This window comes from Aulostomus chinensis, chromosome 15, assembly GCF_037954235.1.
Source record: "Aulostomus chinensis isolate RoL2024-O1b breed Wild chromosome 15, RoL_Achi_v1.0, whole genome shotgun sequence".
In the NCBI taxonomy this organism is placed as follows: domain Eukaryota; kingdom Metazoa; phylum Chordata; class Actinopteri; order Syngnathiformes; family Aulostomidae; genus Aulostomus; species Aulostomus chinensis.
Genome location: NC_141334.1, coordinates 3577807 through 3601726, shown reverse-complemented (window position 1 = coordinate 3601726; position 23920 = coordinate 3577807). Strand labels below are relative to the sequence as shown.

Here is a 23920-nt window from a genome sequence, read left to right as displayed (position 1 = left end):
TACTGTTAAAGGAAGCTGTTTATTAATTGACAAATTACAGTGAAGAATCTGTAAAAAAAAAACATAGAACACGAAACACTAATTAGACATTGTAATAAGGTTTAATTAAATATTATCTATGCTCTTATATTTAATTAACATGACTTTCGAAAAAAAGTTGATAAATGTTTCGTTTTGTAATTTGTCACATTTGACCTCATGTACACAACTTCCCCTGATAACCGTACAACCGAAATTGTTTTTGCTGTTTTCCCTTATGAATTAATCTCTCAAATAATACATTTTTTGAAATGACGTGTCTTCATATACTACAGTCTGCTATGTGTTTGAAATAATTCATGTATTCAATATTTTCCATAATGTTCCCTGGAATCCATAAAATGTTCGCTACGAAGTCGCTGAGTTGTTAATAAAGTTTTTAAAATGTACTGCCGTAAAGTGTTTTTTCAGAGACGTGAAAAGGCAACATGGCTGCCGCAATGACGGGAGGTGGTGAGCGAGATTGACTTCTGTTCATACTCACATTGCTCGTTGCATGGTAATATTGTGTCGCTGGCAACGGTTTGACGCCTCCTTGCGTGTTTACAGGTACCGCTTTTATTCGGAATCTGTCCCGTCTTTTCCAGTCAAGGTAAGAAACATGGCTGAAGCAGTGACGTTAGCTTCTGAGCTAGCAAGCTACCTTCGTTACTGCAGAAGGACAGATCAGACAGAGGTGGACTATTGAGGAGAATTAACTCTGTTCTCCAGACAACTTTGTTTCAGGTTTTTCTCAACTCATTTTTCTCCGAGTTCACAGTGCCGGTCTGGTATAATTAATCTGGTTCTGGAGAATTTTCTGGGAAGATTACAAGCTAGATTCATTATCACAAGTTTTCTTTTTAATAATTTTTTTTATCGCCCTCAACGTACAGACAAAGGAGGATCAACAGGCCTAATAGCTATCAGCTTTTCTTCTGTAGCTTAAGTTAATGGGTCCTTGAGCAAACACCCCCAGGAGTTGTTCCAGCCTTTAAAGAGGTTCGAGCCAGCGGGGAGAAATTAAGAGTTTTGTATAATCTGATGATGGAGTGTGAATGTCTCGGCTGGTGCAGGTGATTTTTTTTTTTTCCCCCCCCACATCTTTATCCTCTGTCTCTTTGCAGGTTACCAGTTCTAGTCGGTGGCCCTCAGCAGCTGCTGTGCCTCCACACCACCTCTTCATTGGAAGTAGATAAGTGGGAGAGGAAGAACCGGGTGGTGTATCCTCCTCAGCTGCCAGATGAGCCCCGCAGACCAGCAGTACGTCTCCCTGCCTGTTTGTAACGCAAAGACTGACATACTTAAAGCCGATATTTCTAGAAAAGCAAAGCAGTCACTTGCTACTGTACATAAATCTGAATCTCTCTTCCACAGGAGATCTGTCACTGTAGGAGACAGATCAAATACAGCAAAGACAAGATGTGGTACTTGGCCAAAATGGTGAGAATAAAGCTTGACATCCTCAAACAGCCTGTTTCAAACTGTTGTTGGAGGCACCAGTGGTGGTTTGTAACAGAGCTGCATTGTGTTTGAAATCAGCACCAGTCTGCCAAGGCTCATGTAGAGAGAAAAAAAGCTTTTCTTCACCGCGACACAAATCTGCTCTTTCCTGTTCTGAAAACAAGCCTGTCAGTCTTCATGTCATCATAGCAACAAAAACACAAACAAACACACAACAACAGACATTTGAGCAAAGGGAAATATGGATGAATGCTCAGGAGGAGTAACCAATGAGGGATTTCCTGTTCCTGCCCTGGACACCTTTATGATGTCATGCTGTCCTAACAGCTGTGCAGCAGACGTTGATTCGGTTGTTCCGTCTGTTCGTTGGCTGTCACAGATCCGAGGGATGAACATCGACGAAGCCATCGCTCAGTTGGAGTTCAACGACAAGAAAGGGGCGAAGATCATGAGAGAAGTACGTAGCTGCACGTATCAGTGCTTCATCTTGAGTGATAGCACCTCCATCAACTTTTCACCGCTCATGTTTTATTAAAGGCGTTGATGCTGATGCGATACTTGCGTCCCACTTTTGCTTGAGAAGTGCACAGATCTCCCAGCTGTGTTTCTGTTCAGGTGCTGTTGGAAGCTCAGGAGATGGCAGTGAGGAATCACAATGTCGAGTACAAATCCAACCTGTATGTCGGTGAGTGCCTCACCTCAAACCCCACATACATGAACACACAGGTGTTTATCCATTTTTGTGCTCTATAAGTTGTGTATTTTGAAGTCTTCTATGACCCAAGTTACATTTTCAGTATTCAAAGTCGAATGTTTAAATCTCAAATACAATCTGTGATAGATATTTACCTTTTCCCTGTTTACTTACTCTTCACGCAGACTTCGGCACTGCCCCTCTGGGTTCTGTCCACTAGGTGGCAGCCCAACATTACAAATAGGTGCCGACTGTTACCAAAAGCCAAACAAATTCCTTCTAAATTTGTCAATCTTGCAGGTGGTTGACGAAGGTGATTTAATTTGGACCTCACAATGTAACTTAAAGTGGCGAAAATGACCTTCATTTGGTGTCCCTTATCCGTCACATTCTCCCCTCTTGTGTCCCTCCTGCAGCTGAGTCCTTCTCCGGTAAAGGGAAATATCTGAAGCGCATCCGATACCATGGCAGGGGAGCGTTTGGCATCATGGACAAAGTTTATTGTCACTACTTTGTCAAGCTGGTGGAGGGGAAACCTCCCGAAACAGAGAAAAGGACGAGCTTAGACCAGGCTAAAGAGTACGTCCAGAGCCTCAAGAACCGGACCATCATCCATAGTCTGTAGACCTGATGCTCAGTACCATGTCACCGCTCAGCTTTGTTTCAGTGTCTGTGTTTCTCATAATGTCATTTGTAAATAAACAAGTTATTAAATGTCACGGTGGATAAATCCAGACATGTGCAAACACTTTGAAATCTGCACTCTACTTCACCGCTGAATTGCGAGTGACACTCTCTCTTCTGAGCCCCTCCTCCCAACGCAGCGAGAAGGAAATCAAAGAGGCACAAGTGAGCAAAAATATCCCAAAGGATAGGAAAGTGTTTTTGGTGCCTCATGAAAACGGTGCTGTGAGTGTGTGTCTGTCATCATCGCAGCTTCACTTTGTTTCAGTGCTGTTAGGGTGACAGTCGTCTCTGCAGCTCCTCCTCTGAGCTTAGACCTGTCAGTTTCACTGGTCTTCACTTGCACTGCAGCGCTGTGAGGAACTGGCCTGCAGACGTCCTCAGAGCTGCCCGATAGAACAGTTCGCCTGTAAGTTACAGCTTAGCTTGGAGGCTTCAGCCTGGCCAAAAGAAGATGGAACTTTGTGATTAAAAATTGATTTTATGGAGTTCCACATGAACGACTTTTTCTGTAGGCCAACCTGGTAGTTAGGATCATTTTGGACACTCTTGTCCACAAGACATGGGATTGTTTTGGACTGGATGATTGCTGAAAATATGTTCTCTTTTTTTGCGCATGCTAACCTTCCCAAATGTACACCCTTGTTATGATTTTGAAGCATAAATGCAACCACGAGACGTAGAAGGCTTGCTATGAATGCTACGAACAAACGCAGATGTACGCCTCGGTTCTCTGCTCAGCAGATCTGCCTCGTCTTGTTGAGCCGCTCGTTGGCAACCACATAAATTCATGAAAACTCACAAGTGTGATATATTCTGATGTATTTTATGTCAGAACAAAATGTTGCAGTAACATTTTTCATTATAGATCTTTGAGGCATGTAATCAAAGACATTCAATATTCTGAGCCAAGGACCAGTTGTTCAACATGCTGCTAATTTACCTCCAGGTTTTAGGATTCATCCAAGAAAATGACCTGCTTCCATCCGCCACAGAGGTCATGTGACTGGTGCTTTTTTTTCTGTCATTGACAAGATCATGTTAAAAGAATGTGACCGCTTTTCATCAGACTTGGTGGAGGGATGTCACGTGAGCCAAATTTTGGCGCAGGTTACACTGATGGCAAAATCTGCATTTTATCATAATGTGTTTTGCTGACATCTCCAAGTGCCTGGATGACGTCATTTCACCTTGGTGGAGTTACGCGCTCTCCAAGTGGCCTCTGGCTGTGCTAATGAATTGAATTTAGAAGGGAAAGGCATCCTTAGAGGAATCGAGTGAGTCCGAGTCATAAAAATGTGTCCTCTCCTGGATCTTGCATTTTCTAAAGGCCACGGTGCCTTGTGGCTATCGAGTCCCTGTAGTATTCCTTCTTGTTCTTAATTGGCCCTCAGTTTCTTGTTCTTGATGTGAGTGATCCGCTTGTGTGTGTGGCTGTCACAAACTTCCTCTAAAGCCCTTGTCAGCTCGAATAGTATCTTCCCGTGAAATGCCATCTGTTGGCTTCAGTTTCTGGAAACAAGTGCCCTCAATCTCAGTTTGGGAGGCGAACTCGGTCCCGCAGCACGAGACAGCAACAACTCCTGAGAAGAGCACAAGGTTTCATCTTATTTTTCTCTCTCTGTTACACTTTCACTCTCTCTTTCTCTCAACCAACATTTAATGTTATTGTAAACAGTCCATTATTGGGCTCCTAGTTGTTGTATGCGCTTGTTGCAGCACCTCCTCCAAGTGCAGGAAGCGATAGTTCCATTTTTCCAACTGAATTCACCAGATGTTATGTATTAAGGTGAGCAAGCAAACCAGCGTTTCCTGACACACACTCATACTGGTAAGACCAGCAAACGATTTTGAGAATTTAAATGTCCTGATGAGTTGCGGGAGGGACGTCAGTTGTCCGCCACATAAATAAATGATCAAAGCAAGCTTCTCTGTATCCCCGTTGGCCCGTGACTCCATCCACATGGATGCTGCAGACAAGTTCAGTTGTTTCATGACCTGAATTATGATCATCTCTTTCGAAGCATGAGCACATCGGACAAGAAAACAAACAGCCAGAGTCGAGAATTAACATGGGGTGAGATTGAAGTAGTCTCGGCTTTATTATTCATGACAAATGAAATGGTGCATTGAAAATCTTTGCTATACAAGAGCATGCACACACCTGGATGAAAGAATTGGATGTCTTGATTTGTTTTTAGCGTTTGTCGGTCATTGTGCTCACAGGAGGGAGGGGAGCAGGAAGCTCAGAGACAAATAGAAATCTGAGGCCAGTTGTGTGGGGAGTGCCTCAGGTTGTTATTCATTTCCTTTTAACTTTTGTGCTGTCTGGATCTCTGTGTGGTGCTGGTGCACAGGGAATGACTGAAGACACAAAACGGTGTTAACTCCCATATGAAATCTTTGGCACAAACATCAGAGAGCAGCTGCCTGCTGGCCCAGTGCTGGATGCTTTTCCCATGTGAAACCAGTCCAGATACAGAAGTGTTTGTTAGCTCTCTGGACGGCTCCCAGTAAAGCTGCTTTTACTTTCTTTTTCATGAAAAAAACAAAAAAAAACCTCACTTTTTTTAACTACTTCTTCACCTTGTTGACGTGATATCTAAGAAACACCTCGGGGGAATTTGCTCAGATCTGGCACAAGCACCCTCTCTAGGGTGATGAAGTGATCTGGCCTAAGGTGAAGGTGACTGTCACCTCACATGCACATGTGTACTTCTTTGTCAATGCATTGTATCAAGACAGCCTCAGGGGATTTCTGTCAAATTTGTCACAAATATCAACTGAGACTGGGGGATAATATCAAAGACTTCCCTCCACTTTTGTCGTCGTGGAGTGGATTTCAGATGATCCCGACAAATGTAGATCCATCCACCCATCCATTTTCTTCCGCTTATTCCTGTTAAGGGTCGCGGGGGGGGGGGGGGGGGGGGCTGGAGCCTACCCAGCGCCTTCAGGCGAGAGGCGGGGTTCACCCTGGACAGGTCACCAGTCCATGGCAGGGCCATGAGGAGGATTTTGCAATTAGTTATTAACCGAATCCTATTCCTGGTAGACCATGGAGTAAATGCATGGTGACACTCCTGCATTTTCAGCGCACTGGGTGTCACTGTTGCATCATATGTAGAAGGGCCCGTCAAGCACATCAGCAGCAGGCAGAAGCCTGACTCGCAGTTTGCAGGGCGCAGAGAAACCCTTCCTGTACCATGACTGCAGACTCCTCCAACGGATCACATCACACGTGAAATGAGAGACACAAAAAACCAATCTGACAGAATCCAGCGGGGTATGTGTGCTGCATGTCTCTCAATTCATCAAGATGAATTTCAATATTTCAATCCGTCATGCGTGCTGCTGCTCACTGCTTGGAGCCAAGCAGTGCAGAAACGATGAGAGAGAGAAAAAAAAAAGTACTGTCACAGTTAAATTGACTTTCTGTTATTCTGATGCTGTGCATGTGTATTCCAATATTTCATTCCAGCTGCACAAAAGTTAATCAAATGGCCAAGCACGCCATCCTGAATGACACCTTCATTAGATTTGCATTAATGCCAAAACCCCACAGTGATCAGTCACCACACCAATCCAGTGCATACTCAAGGAAAAGTCTCACGGAGTTTAAGGAGATAAGAGAGGAAGAACAAGTACAGAGCAATTTCAGTCCCTCACATTGCAGTCTTTCACTCTGTGGTAATCATTGAAGCTTTTCTCTAGTTTCACACATTTGGAAGGTCCCTTTAGGGCAGCAACACACTAAAGGAACCGATATATGAGTGGCTACTAATGTATGGAGGTGCTGGAAGCAGGGCTGTAGACATGGCGATTGCAACCCTGGCCAGTGGTGGCCCTGACCAGCTTAAGAGACAGCTCGTTTCTAGATCAAGATGTCACACGATCGCTCGGGGAACCAGTCGACCAAGTTTAGGTGTAATGACGGGACAAAAACTACAGGAAGAAACAATAAAACAGTGGCTCCTGATGAGGTTAGTGTAGATGCTGCTGTAGCATCCAATATTTCAGAAATGGAGTGGATGAAGACTTTTCTGGATGGAAAAGATGTTTTTGCTCTCCTGCTGGCGTCAGCTAACACATCAGACGTTTGATCAGATCCAAAGTTGAAGTTGCCCCTGATAGACAGTGACAGACAGATGGTTTATGCAGTTACCTGCCAAGAATTTCTTTTTATAAAGTGTCTGCCCTGTTCCAAACATTTGGATCTGTGGCTCTGATGGTTCTGTGAAACAAACCATCTGGGACTAATATAGAGATTTACTGAACCGGATTAGGACCTACAAGACCACAGCTGGTTGTTTTTTCATTTAATCACTGACAAAAACAGCAGAGAGCACGGCTGTATCTGAAAATGATTCACGACTTTGTTTTAGCTGAGGCTTGGTTAGTCAGTATTGATTCTATGCTACTGTTTAAATGCAGTGTAGGATAATTTGAGTCCACTACTGCAGGGTAAAATAATGCTAACTAGACATTTGGACTGCACTACATAAACTTAAACACTGTGTAAATGGAGTAAAGTAAGAATGCCCGAAGGTAAAAGTTCATACGAGAAATGTAAAATGTGTGAGGGGTCTCTTTGACCACGGTTTTCTCGCAGGAAGTGAGAAGGGCCTGGTGTTCCTTCCTGGTGATCGCTTTTATTGCAGTTTCCTACACGTTGTCTTGATTTTAACAGGATTGTAAAGGTGCTGTACCATGAAGCCATTCAGTATCTAATTAGGCTCTCCAGAATCTTAACATGACGGCACAGCAAACAATCAAGTGAAGCGCCTGGTCCGGCCGAGCACACGGATTCTTGGAATAGACGTTTCATTTCATGTCCAGACCCTTGAGAATGATCGCAGGCTCATGGGTAATCACCTCCCTGGGGGGATTCATTTTTAACACTGAGAATGAGGTTGTGTATAGAAGTGAATGAAGGAACTGAAAGTAACACAAGGTTCTCTGCCAGAACTGAACAACAGATATTGGTGAAGTATTAGTGGTAGGCCATGGTGACCAGGACAGGCCAGTACCTGCGCAGCTGGAACATCACATGACCTATAGAGACAAATACAGATTTTAACACATCAGATGTAGGGATACCACAATAATGACCTTGACGTTTGACCATCAAAATATTTCCAAGTCCCAGTGGAAATTTGTACATTAGAAGAAATGTTCTGAGTGAATCACTTCAAGAATGACTCGTGAGTTGTGTCTTACAGAACTGCAATATAAAGTCCGAATATGAACAAAAACCCAGGTGAGATCAAATGATGTCATTTCTAAACCTTAACCCTGAGAACTGGAGCAGCAAAGACACATTCCAAAGCAGAGGCTCATGTATTTTTTTTTTTTTTATAATGCCTCTGGAACCACAAAACGGATCTTTAGGCCCTCTGTGGTTCTGTTAGAGTTTTGGACTCCTGCCTGCCCATCTTATTATTTCTAGTGGTCATAAACGTCTAAATCTACCTAAATCCAAACCTTGAACCCATCACCAGCTCTTATTGTTTAAAACACTGTAAAATCCCAGTTCTCCCAGGATGCGCCTGGTATCATTCATCAACGCAACCTGGACTATTTGAGTATGTAGCTGCTGTAAAGATCATAGCAATTGTACCATAAATCCCAAAGTAAAAGTAAAATAGATTTTCTGCCCAATATTCATTTTTCAACTCCAAAAGTAAGCCCCTATAACTCTGAAGTATTGACCAAAGTATCAAATGAGTGCTTTTGGACATGATAACCTCTTCAATGTGATGCATACATCCTCTGTCAGCCAGTGTGAACCTGATTTCCTCTCTGTACTTACAGCATCGTTATTGTGGGCGGCTGCACATTTTCTGTCAATTAGGGCCGAAGTCAGATGCACTTATGTTTGTTACTCACCGTTGCAGCGGGGAAAGTCACCTGATGCCTGACAACACAAGAGATCAGGGACTCTCTGGTCATAAAATGGCCCATAAACACAGAAACAATCAAGGGAGGTCCAGGCATGTGTCTGAAGGCCAGGTGGAACAGAATTGCTCGCCGCCCTGCCTGAGATTCACTAACGGCTAACTCTGAGCCCAGCCAAACCCTCTTATTAACGAGGAACATTGCACCTCTATCCAGTTAATGAAATATTGATTTGGAGATAGTATTGTGAGACCACAGAAAGCTTTTAAAGCGCTTGCTTAGAGCCAACTTCATCAATTATTATTTTTTTATAGTATTATAAGAAAACGTTAATAAAGAAGTAAGCAGTTTTCCCCACGCTCGGCATCCACTGGTGCATGATTAGTGTCATATTTCTGTGCTGAAGGAACTCTGAGCCCTGAATGGTTCCATGTTTTTTTAATGAAAGTTGTTGGCATCACACTGAGTTTCATAAGGACGACAGTGGGAAATTCTTGATTTAATGATGTGTTTGTTACTATTCCAGTCAAGCTGTTATAAGTGAAATAAATTAGTCACATTTCCAAATGTAGTTCACAATCAGCGACTCAGTATAATGAGACCGTGTGTCTCTGGTGTCCAAGCGGGGCCAGTGTTTAGAACCCCGCGAATCCAAAAATGACACAAATTTGAATGTGTCTGCACTGTAGAATCCATCTGTAAAGTACAGATAAGAAACTAATCCGAACCAAACGGAGACTGCTTGGTGCATGGATTTGGTTATTTTGGTATCTGTGTTGGACAGCAGAACAACCAACACAACCAACCAACACAGCAGAGAATTAAAAGGCAAAACTCTTTACCATTATATTCATTTACAAAAAATAAACCACCCCAAACAACTACTAAACACTGGTCCTGTGTCTATCACTGGTGAAAGTAAATGCAGATATCCCACAGACATCTTAACTGAAACCAAACAAAAGCCTTTTTACCTCATTTGTATTCACTGATCCTCTAAATAGAACTAAATATTTCATGAAATATTAAACTTCATTATACTAAATACGGCTATCAAACTGTCTTTAAATGACATCCCAAATACAGCACCAAGTAGTCAAGTACCCACCTTGATGAACACCTGTGAGCATGGATTAAGTATTTATTATTTTAATCCACCAAGAGGATTAGGTAGATTAAAACAGCCTCGTGGCCAGGATTGATGATAGAACAGAGGATGACAGCGCCTGCTCCTCGCAGCCACTTGGAGTGATCCAAATGTGCAAAAGCTGTGAGAATGTGGATGTTGGATGCATAAATATCTAGTGAAGAGCCCACCAACGCTTCAGACGAAAGGATTTTATACACCTCAGACATTTGACACCTCAGTGATAGTCTCAGGTCCTGTTCTCAGGTCCTGTTTTAAGACCCTGTTGTAAGGTCCTGTTGTAAGGTCCTGTTCTGAGGTCCGGTTTTAAGACCCTGTTGTAAGGTCCTGTTGTAAGACCCTGTTGTAAGGTCCTGTTGTAAGACCCTGTTGTAAGGTCCTGTTGTAAGACCCTGTTCTGAGGTCCGGTTTTAAGACCCTGTTGTAAGGTCCTGTTGTAAGGCCCTGTTCTGAGGTCCTGTTTTAGGACCCTGTTTGGGCCTGATGGATCCAATCACGAGTGTGAACACACTCAGTCATGGTGCATTGAGAGCTGATCATTGCGACCAGATTCAGAGGTGGTCAGGTCCTCATCCTTGAACCATAAATGTAATCTGGGCCACATTGAATGGCCTCCTCCCTGGCTGATAGCAGAAAATATGCACTGATACGTGTAAAAGGCAGCATCCAGTATTACCTCAGCATTTGGTCAAGAGATATATTAAAGGTAGATCGGGTAAATGAGGTGGTTTGGTTTGTCAGGAAGACACCAAGAAACCGACCTGTCTTGCTTTGAATTCTCCCTCTTTTTCTTTTACTGTCTAACAGAAAGAACCGTTGCACCACTTGTTCTCTGTGTTAAGTCAGTCTGGCTCACCCAGCAGCCTCTCGCTCTCTCTCTCCCAAACACACCATTCAAATCAAGACGGGAGCTCCTGCATGTACGGGTGTGTTAGTGAGAAAGTGTAAATTGTGATGGGTGAATACGCTGATTTAAAAACTTTCCAAAGATAGTAATGAATGTGTTTATTTAAATGCAGAGCGAGGGCGTGCGATCTGATCACGGTGGTCACAGGAGGCCCTTCTTAAACTCAGAACTGCCTGCTTATAATCACTCAGGACACATCACCAGGTCGGCACAGGGCGCGAGGGCATTTCACACCTGAGGTTTGCTTGCGCTGGTCTGAATCAGTTGATGAGATAGTAAACACACAGAAAAATACAAGAGGAAAGTATTTGCTAGACTGAATCCAAAACTCCAAAGCACAGCTGGTTACAGGAGCGAGTGGAGTTCAGGTGCTTGTTGAGTTTGATTGAGTTCAGAATGTTCAAACCACAAACAATCTTCCAACAACATTTTTGGGTACAAACCCAAATATGATTACTTATTTCACACCTACCCGAAAAAAAAACAACCTGTGCCAAGGTGGAAAATGAACAAGAGTTTGACTGAACTAAACTGGGCAGGTGTGAAAAAGCCCTAAAGCCGTTTTCTCAAATGAATGCAGCAGAAGGTATCCCGCTCGTCGCTCACAACCGGATGTTATGCATGTGAGAGGTGTCCTCACCGACTGGAAACACTATTTTGGTCCCAACCGTCCGTGCCTTGGAACGGTTACTTGGCATGAGGTTGTTTAGAACTGAGCCACGAAAACCCAGTCAGATCAAGAGGATGGACGGATGGATGCATCAGCTATCCCACGTACAGGATAGCAGCCTCTCCATGGTGCTCCCTGGAGCTAACTGATGACCAACAGTGATCAATTATCATGTGTTTTCTCCGTTTCATTATTGACTAAGAAATGTTTTTGACCTTAGTTGACCAGGTCAAGATGAAATGATGCTAACTGTTCGGACAGACACTTGTAACTAAAATAAACAGGCTCTTGCTTAACGTGACATTAACACAAGATTGTCCTAAGGTGTGACGGACCCCTGGCCCATGCCATCATATTCGAGTGAGGGGTCTTGCCTCACCATGTAGGACATCCTGAGCCTGTCGCCATTCCTTGAAGCTGACAGACGTTTCGGAATCTCATCATCTTTCCAGTTAGACATTTCCATGTAAATGATTCTTCCTCCTCATCATCAGATTTAGGTTTTCTTGCCGTTCTCACATGATGTGAATGTGATCAGCACGTCAATGTGCTCACTAATTCCCCAGAAAATTACCTGCATGGGCTCAACTGCTCATTACACAGACTTAATACCAGGGAGCTGGCAAGTTTAAGTCAGTTTAATGTCTGGCTGACTGATTCAGACATCTCGTGCATACAGCCTCCCCGGGGTAATGTCTAGATAAGGTCAGGTTTGCAGCGTATGTGTGAAAGCAGCTTTCCAGTTTTCTCTTGTGGTCATAAGACTCAAACTTATATTTGTTGCAGTTGGAGTTTTTCCAATTCTACAACCCACAAAAATCTCAAAGGTACACCCCCCACACCAAACCCCCATACCCCCCCCCCCCATGCTTTGCCTTTCCTTAAAAGCCATTTGACTGGCTGCACTGAAACTTAGCCCGCCAAGGTCAGCAGCAATTCAACCTGGCCATTTACAGGGTGAGTGCTTTCCTCCAAAATTCACTTTGCTTTACGTTTGGTTTGAAAGTGCCTCACTGTTTACCATCACTACTATTTGGCTCTTGGTAGTACAGTTGCTTTTACAGCTATATTTTTCCAATACCTGCCAGTGGAAGCTGGAAACAGGAAGTCAGGTTTTTGTGAGAGGTGAGAGTCAACCAGTTTAGAAAACAGTGTCAAACAGTGAGTTGAGCGGTGCTTAAATGTTCCATTGGTATTTTTTGCAGATTGCATGTGCAGAGGTGGAATTGTAATATTTGTTCAAGTAGATAAAGCCTTGCAAGTTCTCATCCATTTGAAAAAATTAAAACAAAGTGTATGCGGCACAGGGCATCCAACGTCCCCTTCATTGGCTTGTGCCTTTTTGTCTGGGCTGCAGTGTGTGTGTGTGTGTGTGTGTGAGTGTGTGTGTGCGCGCGTGTGTGTATTAGCAGGAGGTCATCATGGTTTATTACTCACAGTCCATCAGAGCCATTTCCATTCAGCCGACCTGTAACACACGTCCAGACTAATCAGCAGCACGGACAGCGCCCCTCACACTTCACTCTGCTCGCCCGCCGTCCCAACAATTGAAATGCACAGCATTGTTCACACTCCAGTACACTCAGTCCAGCCTTTGTTTTCACTTCACGCTCCAACAAAAATCCACCGTTTATTTACCCTCCTACAAACCTTAATCAAATCGGGTCTCCAAAGAACGCTTAATATCTTTGGAGGGATGTTAAAATGATGATAAATTGATGTTTGATTTAACCTCTGATGAAAATCTGCAAAAATCAAGTTGTTGACTCGAGGGATGAGTTATATTAACGTCCAGCTTTGAAAATCTTCTTTTTCTGTTCCAGGGGTCAACAAAATAATCTGATTGGTCTTATGGGACCTCTGATTAGAATATTTTTACCTTGTGACACAAAGTCAAGTTAATTAATTTAGTCCATGACAAGATTAAAAGTCTGTTCTCCATGCTAAGACCCTTGATTCAGATAAGTAAAACCTTCGATGAAGAAAAAGAAGATGAAACCTCTGGTGTAGGAGAAATCCACCGCATGGCACTGATGTGATCTTCATGGCAACATTTGAGAGAATTCTTGGTAGACTTCTCATTGCTTCATTTGGACAGAACTGTCGGCAAACACTTTGTTTTTTTGCCCCTTGGAAAACCAGAAAAGGAGCTTGGAGTCAAGTTGAGCCGGTAGCATGAAGAGGAACCGTCCCACCGACTGTGGCTGAGCTCACTGAGACTGACTGCGCTCACAGAGACTTGTCATGAAGCGCTTGGTGTTTGGACACATAAACGTGTCCCCATTTTAATACTCAACAGGAACCAGGAGACTGTGTTGTGTCGAGAAGTTTCTGACGTAGCTTCAGCACAGTGACATAACAGCACATTACTGTCTAATACTGCAAAGAGCACTATGAACCAAAGGTGACATTATCCTCACCGGCACCAGCGAAACTAGAGTCACTCTGATGCAAGATTCTTCTCACAATAACAAGGTTTAATTTCAGTTTCTCCTCCATTTGTATTTTTTATTTTTATCAACAAAAGAATGCCAATGTGGAGAGCAAAGAAACTTCTTCCACTTCTGCTTCCATGGTGCTCGGCAGAGGAATGAATGAAACACATGCACATTTTCCCTGAACCTGTGAACTTTCTCTGACTCTGCAGGCCGCGATCACCTACAGAGCCACTGATCCACTGGATATACATTAGGACCAGATGTTGTTGTTGTGTTGCTGCCATTCACATTTTCATATTCCATTATCTCAACACTCTCCTCTTAAATAAGCGAGCATATGGGCCGGCTTGTCTGCTGTTGTGTCCACAACAAATGCGGCTGTGGGCCTGCGGTTCATCAAGGTCCCACATGATAAAACAGCCCGAACCGCTGATCTGCCTCTAATTTAATGATAACTATCACCTGTTCTTCGAGTGTGCCTCCACACTCTAGATGCTTTGTGAGTAATTGTTCTGTGTCTTTTGCCTGATTAATTTCATTGCTACATTTTTCACTGTCCCCTCTCCGGTGATTGCTCTGGCACTACAGGTGCAGGGTTTCATTAATTACACCTTTAATTGGTTTGGAAATGTTACACACAAGTTTGTTTTGGGGGAAGGTTTTCAGCGAGCAACAAAACCTCTCAGTGTGCTTCTTCCACTTAAAAAGATAAATGAACCTCATCTTTTTGAGCAGATTGGGGCAAAGAATCCAGGAGGCGTCGAACGTCGAGAGCAACAAGCTGATGGGACTGTTGGAGGTAAGATGGAGAAGCCTGGAGATGAATATGCATCATTCCACCCAGATGTCTCCTGTGGTGTGTTTGATGTCTCATTGTTGGATAGAAAAATGATTCTGGCAGAGAACAACTTTCTAATCCATCAATAATAAAAATTAAAACACTGATCAAGTTTTTTTTGTATTGATTGTCCTCACGGTGTTATTATAGAACCTTTATAGAATCTGATGTGAATATACAAAAGAGATTTGTCTCTAAAGGGACTTCCTGGGGGTGGCGCGGTGGTGCAGTGGTCAGCACTGTGACCTCACAGCAAGAAGGTTCTGGGTTCGAGCCCCGGCTGGAGCACAGGGTCTTTCTGGGTGAGTCTCCATGTTCTCCCTGTTCCTGCTGGGTTCTCTCTGGTACTCCAGCTTCCTCCCACAGTCCAAAGACATCAAGAGGGGACCAGGTTAATCCAGACTCTAAATTGACCGTAGGCGTGGCTGGGAGAGCCAATGGTTGTCTGTCTATATGTGTTGGCCCTGCCTTGGACTGGTGACCTGTCCAGGGTGAACCCCGCATCTCGCGGGTGAAGGCAACTGGGATAGACTATGGACTATGTAGTTGAAATGGTTTGGGAATGAAAAATACTGCCCCCCCCAGGCATACTTCTTCCTTGCGATCATTGCTTCAAATGGTCTGAAGCCAGTGATGGTAAATTGATCTGAATTCTGTGGCTCTGTCTTTTCACACTGTGCTATCCATTGTTGTTTCACAGGCTGTTTTGCTTTGTCCTCCAATCAAAACTGTCCGTATAAGTTGTTTTTTCTGACCCTGTAACACAGACGCCTGCTTCCTCTGCGCTCACGTTATAAATCACTGGGGTTTTATGACGTGTCAGTGCAATGGAGTGGTTTGATTCAGGTTCTAAACTCAGGAAGGATCATGTTTTTGGTTCAAACCAGGACCACAGCTGAAGGACGGTCATCCCAGTGTGTCACCATTGTATTTGATCAACCAATAGCAAAATTCCATTGTTGTAGCCATTTTTTAATAGGATATATATTTACATAAAATATAGAATTCAAATGCTTTGCATTTGAATCAATCAACAGCACTTCTAAATCACCCTTACACATTGGTTTAAATGTGTTGTGAGGGCTTAGTTACCCTATAAAGTTGCTTAAAGACATACACATAAAATAATATGAGTAATAAAAACATTTATTGCTCTCTATCTATTTTGAGAAACAATAAAATAACACACGAACATAAGCTTTTGCCTTCTCAAGGGCATTTGATTCAAATATTTTCATTAAATTTATTACATGGATTTAAATATTTCCTCCTCAGGTTAAAAAAAAAATTGGAATAAGTGTGAAAATGGTGACTGTGCTGTTAATAAATTCCAACCGGAGATGGCCCCGATCCATAGGGTGATGGTAAAAGGATGGGCGACTTGAAGACTGACATTGATTTTTCTGCCACATTCTTGAAGGTGATCAACATTTAAGACACACAGCAACGACAGGCTCATAAACACCCGGCGGTGGCTGTATTGGTTGCATGCACGAGACTGTTTACTCTGAGCAAGGTTTTTATGTCAGCGCGTGAGTGATAAAGGTTTATGTGGGGTTTGCTAGCCAGGCAATATGGTGCTCCGTCATTACTGAAGCGCTGCTGTCTGTTTGTCATCATGGTTTGTCCTTCACCACCCAGGTCTCCTCTTCTGCTGCTCAGCCTCTCCTGGAATCTGCTTCGCTCTCAGCCGCCATCATCAGTGCAACCAGACCTTCGCACCTCTCACAACTGCTGTTTGGGATGTTGTCACTTTAAAAATATTGCATTCCTTTGAAAGTATTGTTTTTAAATTAAAGTGAGATACTATTCTGAATAAGGTCAAATAATTATATTTATTTGTCTTTATATCAGCTGCCAAAAATTGCATGTTGAAATAAGGAAATGATAAATGATCTTGTTCATATTCACACATTTGTACACTTTTCAAAAACAGAATGAACACTTGTTAAAGCCAAGTTCAGAAGGAGAAGTTATCTTTTCTAGAACAGCGCATAAGAGATAAAATAGCGTCTGTAAATAAAAAGCTGTATTTCATGGAAGCATCTGTATGTGTCCACATCAGCTGCTCTCAGCTTTTGATGTTGATGTGTAACCAAAAAAAATTGTGCAACGAGGCACCCGACTTTACAGCAGGACACACGTTCGATTTCTGTTAACAACGAGGAGCCGAGGCTGTAACAGCCGCGATGGCTTTCTCATTTGCAACAAGTCAACACTGTGAACAGAGAGCCTGTGACTATAAATTCAAATACTTGGCACTAAAATGATGTGGAATGAAAACAGGCTGCACTGTGTGTGGGAAACCTGGACCCTGGATCGATTCACAAAAATTGGATGGCTGAGGATTGATTCATCTTAGAGCTCAATGAGTGTTTAGCTGCTAAAAAATGTATAATCCATCTGCACCACACACACACACACACACACACACACACACACACACATACACACACACACACAGGTATATGCACATGACCTGCACCGCATCTTAACTCCCCTTAATCATGTAATGTGCTGTGTGTGTAGACACCTGGATCCTCCGTAGCTGATCTCAATAATGGATCTGTGTTCTCCCACATTTGACCCCGAGTATGCGTTTGTGCAATCGGTCATTAGTCTGACCCGGCTGGCGCTGTCAACCTGCCCGTTCTCTGGGGGAACGTGTGCACGCAATTTGCTCTCCCGCTGTCAGGATACAGATGCATGCATTGTTAACGTCCCACATTTTACCTGAAACTGCAGGAGCTGATCAGAGAGTTAGTTTCCATTACAGCCACTAGAAGTCATTTTTAACCACCTTTTAAATTACCTGTCCCTCGTGAAAATGAGCTTTTTTTTTTATCTAAACATGGAGTCACTCTGCATGCACGCTTTTCTTGACAGGCGTGTTGCTGTGTACACAAGGAATTAGTAAGGCTGAAGTTTTGGATGAGCGCTCCCCATTTAGCTAAAAGTTGCTTTTGCCTCTTAAACTTTGTCCGTTGAACCTCTTTTGCGCAAATTTCCAATCTTCGCTGAACTCAAACTGTGCACCAGTTTCAGCTGTGAACATGTCTACACAAGCTCCTAATTAGGGCCTGAGCCTGAAGGTACTTCATATTTTATATTTGGTTATTTAAGCATAAATTCAGCAAAATTCTCATTTTGACAGGATCTGCATGAGTGGCTTTAGGTTCAGTTAAAGGTTCACGTTGATAAAAATGGCACATTGATTTAAATGATGGCAAAAAAATGTAGACGAGAACAAGCAAACATAATAGGGTCTTACGATTGGTACCTGCGGGGTGAAGACCCTAATAAAGGATTTGATGTGCGCTGGGGCACAGTTCTGTACAGGAGGTGAGGTGACGTGATTCACGTGGTGACATGTTAAATATGTTTGGGAGAAGTAACTGAAAACCATTCTGCCTGAGGCCCTTTCAGAAGATTTATGTGACTGTGTTTATTGCATATTTAGAACTGTCCAAGTGACTTTTGGCAGCACACATCCAGTACAAGGTGGCCAAGTGCATATTTCTTTTATATGGATCAAAAAGGCAAAATGCTTCTCCTTGAATAGGAGATATTAAGTGTCCTTGGATCTTTAAGACCAGATAAAATGTTGAAAAGGAAACGCCTGGTAATCTCTTTGTTGCCTTGAACAGCTCTGAATAAATCTTTGCTCTCTGATGCTGAAAAAAATAGATGGCTTGTCTTTCAGTGCGTCACTGTCTGGTAGTAAGGAGCTAAAGTCATTATTTCCCTTGCTTTCTGCTTATGTTGGTCCCTGCAGGGTTAACAAGCGTCTTGGAGAAGGCTGGTTTGATTTCTATCTGCCTGTTTACAACCAGGAAACATCAGATCAGCTTCCAGACGATGAGAGTTGTGCGAGCATCCCAGCAGCAGCAGCCATCCACAGTTGTGACACTGCTGCTGCAGCTGCTGAGCGTCCATTGATTATTGAGGTTTTGTCCATCTTCCTAGCAAAGCTGCTTGTGTCACACGCAGTCAAAGCAGCGATGGCACCTCCTGACTCTGCTTCGCTGCAGCAGGAGCCTCCATGCAGCCCGCCGGACTCCAGCCTGTCACAATCTGTTCAGAAGGCTGCAGAGAGCGGCAGCCTTTAATGAGCTTCAGGGTCTCCGCTGTACAAGTCATGGCCGCCGACACGCAGATACAGACAATCCAATCACACATGAGGTCGGTCAAAAGGCCTGGAGCAGGTGCTGCTGCTGATTTCTCTGGTTGTTCTCTTTCTCAGATGCTCCTGAGAATCAAGCTGAAGCCAGTGAAAATTAGAGGATGGGGGGGAGGGGGGTATATATCTGTATGTCTATGAAGCCTTATCTTTATCTGACTAACAGTGTGCCAGACCCAATCTACTCTTTTTCCCCCCTTTTTTCTCCTGTGTTATTTATTCCTTAGTACACCTTACCAAGCTGTCATGGTCGGTGCCCCCCCATCTCTCTGGGGAACAACTCAGAACACTTCTCTTTCACAAGTGGAGTTGACAGGGGCATCTTTTTTTCATGACTGATGGTGAGGAGTTTCACCAAGATTGCATATATATATATATATATATATATATATATATATATATATATATATATATATATATATATATATATAATAGGTGTCAGTGTTAATTATATTAATTAATTAACCCAACGTCCCTTCATCCCCGATAATTTTTTTTTATCGTGATTAACGCGCACGGTGCTTTTTGACCCTTTGGCCATGCCGTAGTTCGCGGAAAACCAGAGGTGAACGCACCACTCGTCACGCACACGAGATGCAGCAGATGAGCGTTAAGGTAGGACTAACATGGAAAAGAATAGTCAGTTTTAAATGGAAAGTTCAACTTCAAAGCCCTGCCAGATGGCAGCCTCGACAGGAAAAAGTGATATGCATACACTGTAAAGCTGAATTCAGTTTCCACAGGAGTACCAGCCTTAAGTGTCACTTGTCTGCAAGCATGCAGCTGATGCAGAGAGCCCTTCACTCCCTCCTGTCATAAAACAAACCACGCTGGATTGTTTGGCAGGACGGAGCCCATTGGAGGCGTACAGCACCCGCAATATCCCCACCATATCATTTGAGTCCTGTTCTGTATTGCACTGCCCCCTGTTTAAGGCACACTTTAAATTGTTTTTATTTAATTTAATTTATTCTGCATCACAATTTGATGCAATGCATAAGGGTCATCCTTTTGTGTTTATGGCTTAATCGTTCAAGTACTTCAGTTAGTACTAGTAATCATTACTGTTGTATTTGTTGGGCTTGAGTTTAGTTATTTATTCGAGCCCCGGCTGCAGCACGGGGTCTTTCTGGGTGAGTCTCCATGTTCTCCCTGTTCCTGCTGGGTTCTCTCTGGTACTCCAGCTTCCTCCACAGTCCAAAGACATCAAGAGGGGACCAGGTTAATCCAGACTCTAAATTGACTGTAGGTGTGACTGGGAGAGTGAATGGTTGTCTGTCTATATGTGTTAGCGATGGACTGGTGACCCGTCCAGGGTGAACCCCGCCTCTCACCCGTCGCCGCTGGGATAGGCTCCACCCCCCCCGTGACCCTTAATAGGAATAAGCAGAAGAAAATGGATGGATCCTTTGTTTTGTTTGTCCTTCTGGACAGTACATTGCTCCAACATTAATAAACACGCTGCAATTGCAGAAAGCAAGTATTTGCTTACTCCCATGTTGATAAATTAAATTAAATTTAGTGCTTAAATTTAAAAAAAATAAAAAATATCAATTTAAGGTAGATTTAGAGCAGATAAAAAATATGTGAATATGTGATTTCTGTCTATTAACACTTCTTTCATCGTGTCTTTGTAGTTCCTGTCTCAGTGTCAGCACTCTGGCCTGTTGTTTCATAAATCATGAAATCATGAGAAAAATTAATTGGCTTAATTTGAGTCAGGGAGGTGATTAATTCTCCCTACTCCCCCAGCAGCACTTAAGGTGGCATTACTAACACTCCAAACATATTATTTCAATCAAAGGTCTCTCCTCGCACTGAAAATGGGTTTCTTCCTCCTCACCCCAGGTCTTTTTCTTTTGGATCTGTGATGAAAGTCTCCCCCACCCTCTCTCTCCCCCCTCCCTCTCTCTTGCTCTCTCCCCCTCCCTCTCTCTGTCTCCCTCTCTCTTGCTCTCTCCCGTTTTCTCATGTTTGATTCTTCTTCAATTTCATTGTGTCGTCTTTTGCTTCATCCTCTTCATTTAATCTCACACACTCTTAAACACTCTCCTTAACTCCCGGTGAACTTTTAAGTGGTACAACAAACTCATCTTTAATACCTGATGACACACTCACTGTATATACCGGTGATGGAGCCCAACCTCTTGACACCACCATTACCTGGGAGAAATAAACGCTCCTACGTTAAAGTGTTTTCCACCTAAGTTTGAGGCTTGATGTTGAAACAGAATGTTGACCTGGTGATAGTGATGTCAGATCTACTTAAAGCTGCTTATATCAGTCATTTGACACCGTCAGCATATTCCTTTTTTTTTTTTTTTTTTTTTAATTTGAAGTACTTGTAGTGGAAAGCAATGCCTGCAGAGATTGCACTTTAATCTGAATGCACCACAAAAACCGGTTTGCTCCAAGCTAGAACACTCTCCAAAACAGAGGAACCTAAAATGGTTGCCTTCCTCTTCGTCAAAAGGTGCACTTCTGGCCTCTTAACGACTGATATGGGACTTCTGATCAGCAAATATATTTTTTTTTATCTTCACATTGTTCTTGGACCATGCTTCCATTTTTTGGAGGTGCAAGCTGCAACCTCTCATGCTGTTTGCTAAACTCCATCCATGTGCACACAAATGCATGTTTTGAGTTACAGGAGCCTCCGTCTCATACTCACTGCATCACGACGACTCACTGTTTTAAAGCGATTTAAAGAACCTGCGTGTGTCATACTTGAAGTGATGCAAGGGACAGTGTTTTTGTTTTCAGTGCAGGGTGCCGTCCGCGCACCGTCTTTGTCATGATGAGATTGTGAGCTGTACAGCTTGGGACATATTTCTCAACCTCATCCAATTTTATTCTCATATCAAACCAGAGAGGAAGATGTGGTGCCTCAGAAGCAGAGAAGAACAGCTGCTCCGGGAGTTGAGTTGTAGGAAACAGCTTTTTTTTCCCCTGCGCTTTTTCAGGCATGTGAATTGGTTGAAAAGGAGTGGTCCCCCCTGCTGCCGCCAGCGTGAGGGTTGAGCGTAGGTAATAATGGTTTTGACAAGGGTCATTTGCCTGCCAACAGTGTGCCAAGTTCTTGTTAACTTTAACCACCTCAACATGTTCTCAGATGGAAACGTGTCTCTTCCAGCTCATCAAACAGGGACTGTTTCCCAAGGCTACTTGCCTCGCACCCCTCGGCGTTTGAAGGTGCGGTAGCCTGCATGGAAAAAAAACAACAACATATTTTACAAAATTAAAAAAAACTTTTTGTCTCTCACACAAGCGTCAGAACATGTCCTTCTATTAACAAGAAGGGAGAGTTAATTGACAGTCTGAACATATCAGACGCTGAGGGCCGTGACGAAGATAAAGCTTAGTCTTTTGGTAGAAACAAAAACAGAAAAAAAAAAAACCTAACTACAAAAACGTACATTTTTTTTTCAATTTTAATTCTGCTTGAATATATTTCAATATATCAGGTATACGCTGACACAACAGTTGATAATACAATCGGTATTATGTCAAAATCAAATTAATTACTCAGCATGGTTAGAGGGGGTTCAGAGAAAATAAATAAAAGAAAATCTTCACAGTCTCTTTGTCCTTTCTCTTATTTCCTCTCTCTTCTTTCTCTCTGCAAATTGTCGTTCCCCACGGTTCTCCGTTTGAATTAAGCTATTTAACTGATTGCAATTACACACTGTCAAGGGCTCTTAGATCACTTTGATTGAATAACAATTTTAATTCACTACCTTCCATTAACATATTTCCTTCCATTTTATGCAATATGGCAGGAGTCAGTTGCAATTTTCTTTACACAATCACGTTATATACAGTATAATCAAGTTAGGTATCTTTCTTTAAACCCGCTTGCTTTTGTATCTCACTGGAGGGAATCGAGACTCCAGGACGAGAGCTTCCTCTCACTTTTGCCACGGCTGCCCACAATAAAGTCTTCCATGATTCCTGATAAAAGGGCAGCAGCACCCTGCGGGATACAGTATTATCGTAGTGACATTTGCAACCTCATGCTCCCAGTTTGCCTCCAGTTTCCAGCTCTCACTCACAATTATCTTTATCGTCATTTATTTAGACAGAACCTCCAAAGAAAGGAAATTTAATTTCCCCCGTGTCCATCCTGCTGCTTTAAGTAGGGAGCAACACATGTCGACAGGCAAAAGCTCCCCTCATTATGTAAATGTTCTTGCAATTTTACTTGTCTCATGTTTGGATAAACCACTAAGACACTTTTCCATTAAAGTCAAAAAGACAATCTTCATACTTAAAAGCATGTCCGAAACCCTTGAAAGCATGGATCAGAACTGACATTAATGATATATTAAAGGAAATGCAGCTTGCATAAAGCTCAAATGTGCTCTCAAAAAAGGGAGATAGAGAGAGTCAGTGCTTCATTTGCTGCATTAATTAGAATTTATTAGACATAAAGTCAATGAAAGATTCTTATCATTCAGATATGAAAAATGCACTTCCCTCCCTTGTGATGTGGAATAGGAAAAACCTTTAAAAGCTCAAATTTCATTCATGCAAACTAATTACAATGTTAGCCTAATGCTAAATGGTAATAAAACACAACCTGTGAACAAAGAAGTCCAGGTGATTTCTGATCCTGGTCTTCGTGGCAACCACATCAACAGGCAACGCTGCAAATATTATGAAGATGAACTGAGGATGCAGAGGCGTGACGAGGGAGGAGAGCAGAAAATACTACAAAAAAAAAAAAAAACATTCCAAAATATAAGCAATTGCTTCAGAGTACTGATGAGCTGAGTTTATGGTCATGGGCGCAAAATTGGCCTAAAATGGCTTCATCGCTCTTTTCTTTTAGGTGGTGTCATTCCTTGTTGTATGAGTTTCAGATGTCTCCGATAATGAATGGTGATCAACAAATGTCATCACTGCCTACAGAACATCTGAGGAGCCAGTGGAAATGGTTAAGTTCCGAGCATAAAAACATTTCCTCAGGTGCAGAACCTTGT

At 42.8% G+C, this 23920-nt stretch overlaps 1 protein-coding gene across 2 annotated transcripts; it reads left to right on the top strand.

Annotated features, from left to right (window-relative positions):
* The first annotated feature begins 404 nt into the window (after nt 1–404).
* mrpl22 (mitochondrial ribosomal protein L22) lies at nt 405–2910 on the top strand. Of its 2 annotated transcripts, none has more exons than XM_086226479.1 (7): nt 405–492; nt 589–631; nt 1146–1281; nt 1396–1461; nt 1862–1939; nt 2098–2167; nt 2593–2910. In XM_086226479.1, exons 1-7 carry the CDS (start codon nt 468–470, stop codon nt 2799–2801), a joined length of 627 nt encoding a protein of 208 aa, XP_086082605.1. In that variant the 5' UTR covers nt 405–467; the 3' UTR covers nt 2802–2910. The 2 variants fall into 2 exon arrangements, with proteins under 2 accessions (XP_086082605.1, XP_086082606.1); XM_086226480.1 differs by having other exon boundaries at nt 460–489.
* The last annotated feature ends 21010 nt before the right edge of the window (nt 2911–23920 follow it).

What these genes read in the sequence shown, in the direction of transcription:
- mrpl22 (XM_086226479.1), top strand. Translation starts at nt 468, where the DNA reads ATGGCTGCCGCAATGACGGGAGGTG. An exon ending in GGGCGAAGATCATGAGAGAA is followed by an intron (nt 1,940 to 2,097) that starts GTACGTAGCTGC and finishes GTTTCTGTTCAG; the next exon opens with GTGCTGTTGGAAGCTCAGGA. An exon ending in CAAATCCAACCTGTATGTCG is followed by an intron (nt 2,168 to 2,592) that starts GTGAGTGCCTCA and finishes TCCCTCCTGCAG; the next exon opens with CTGAGTCCTTCTCCGGTAAA.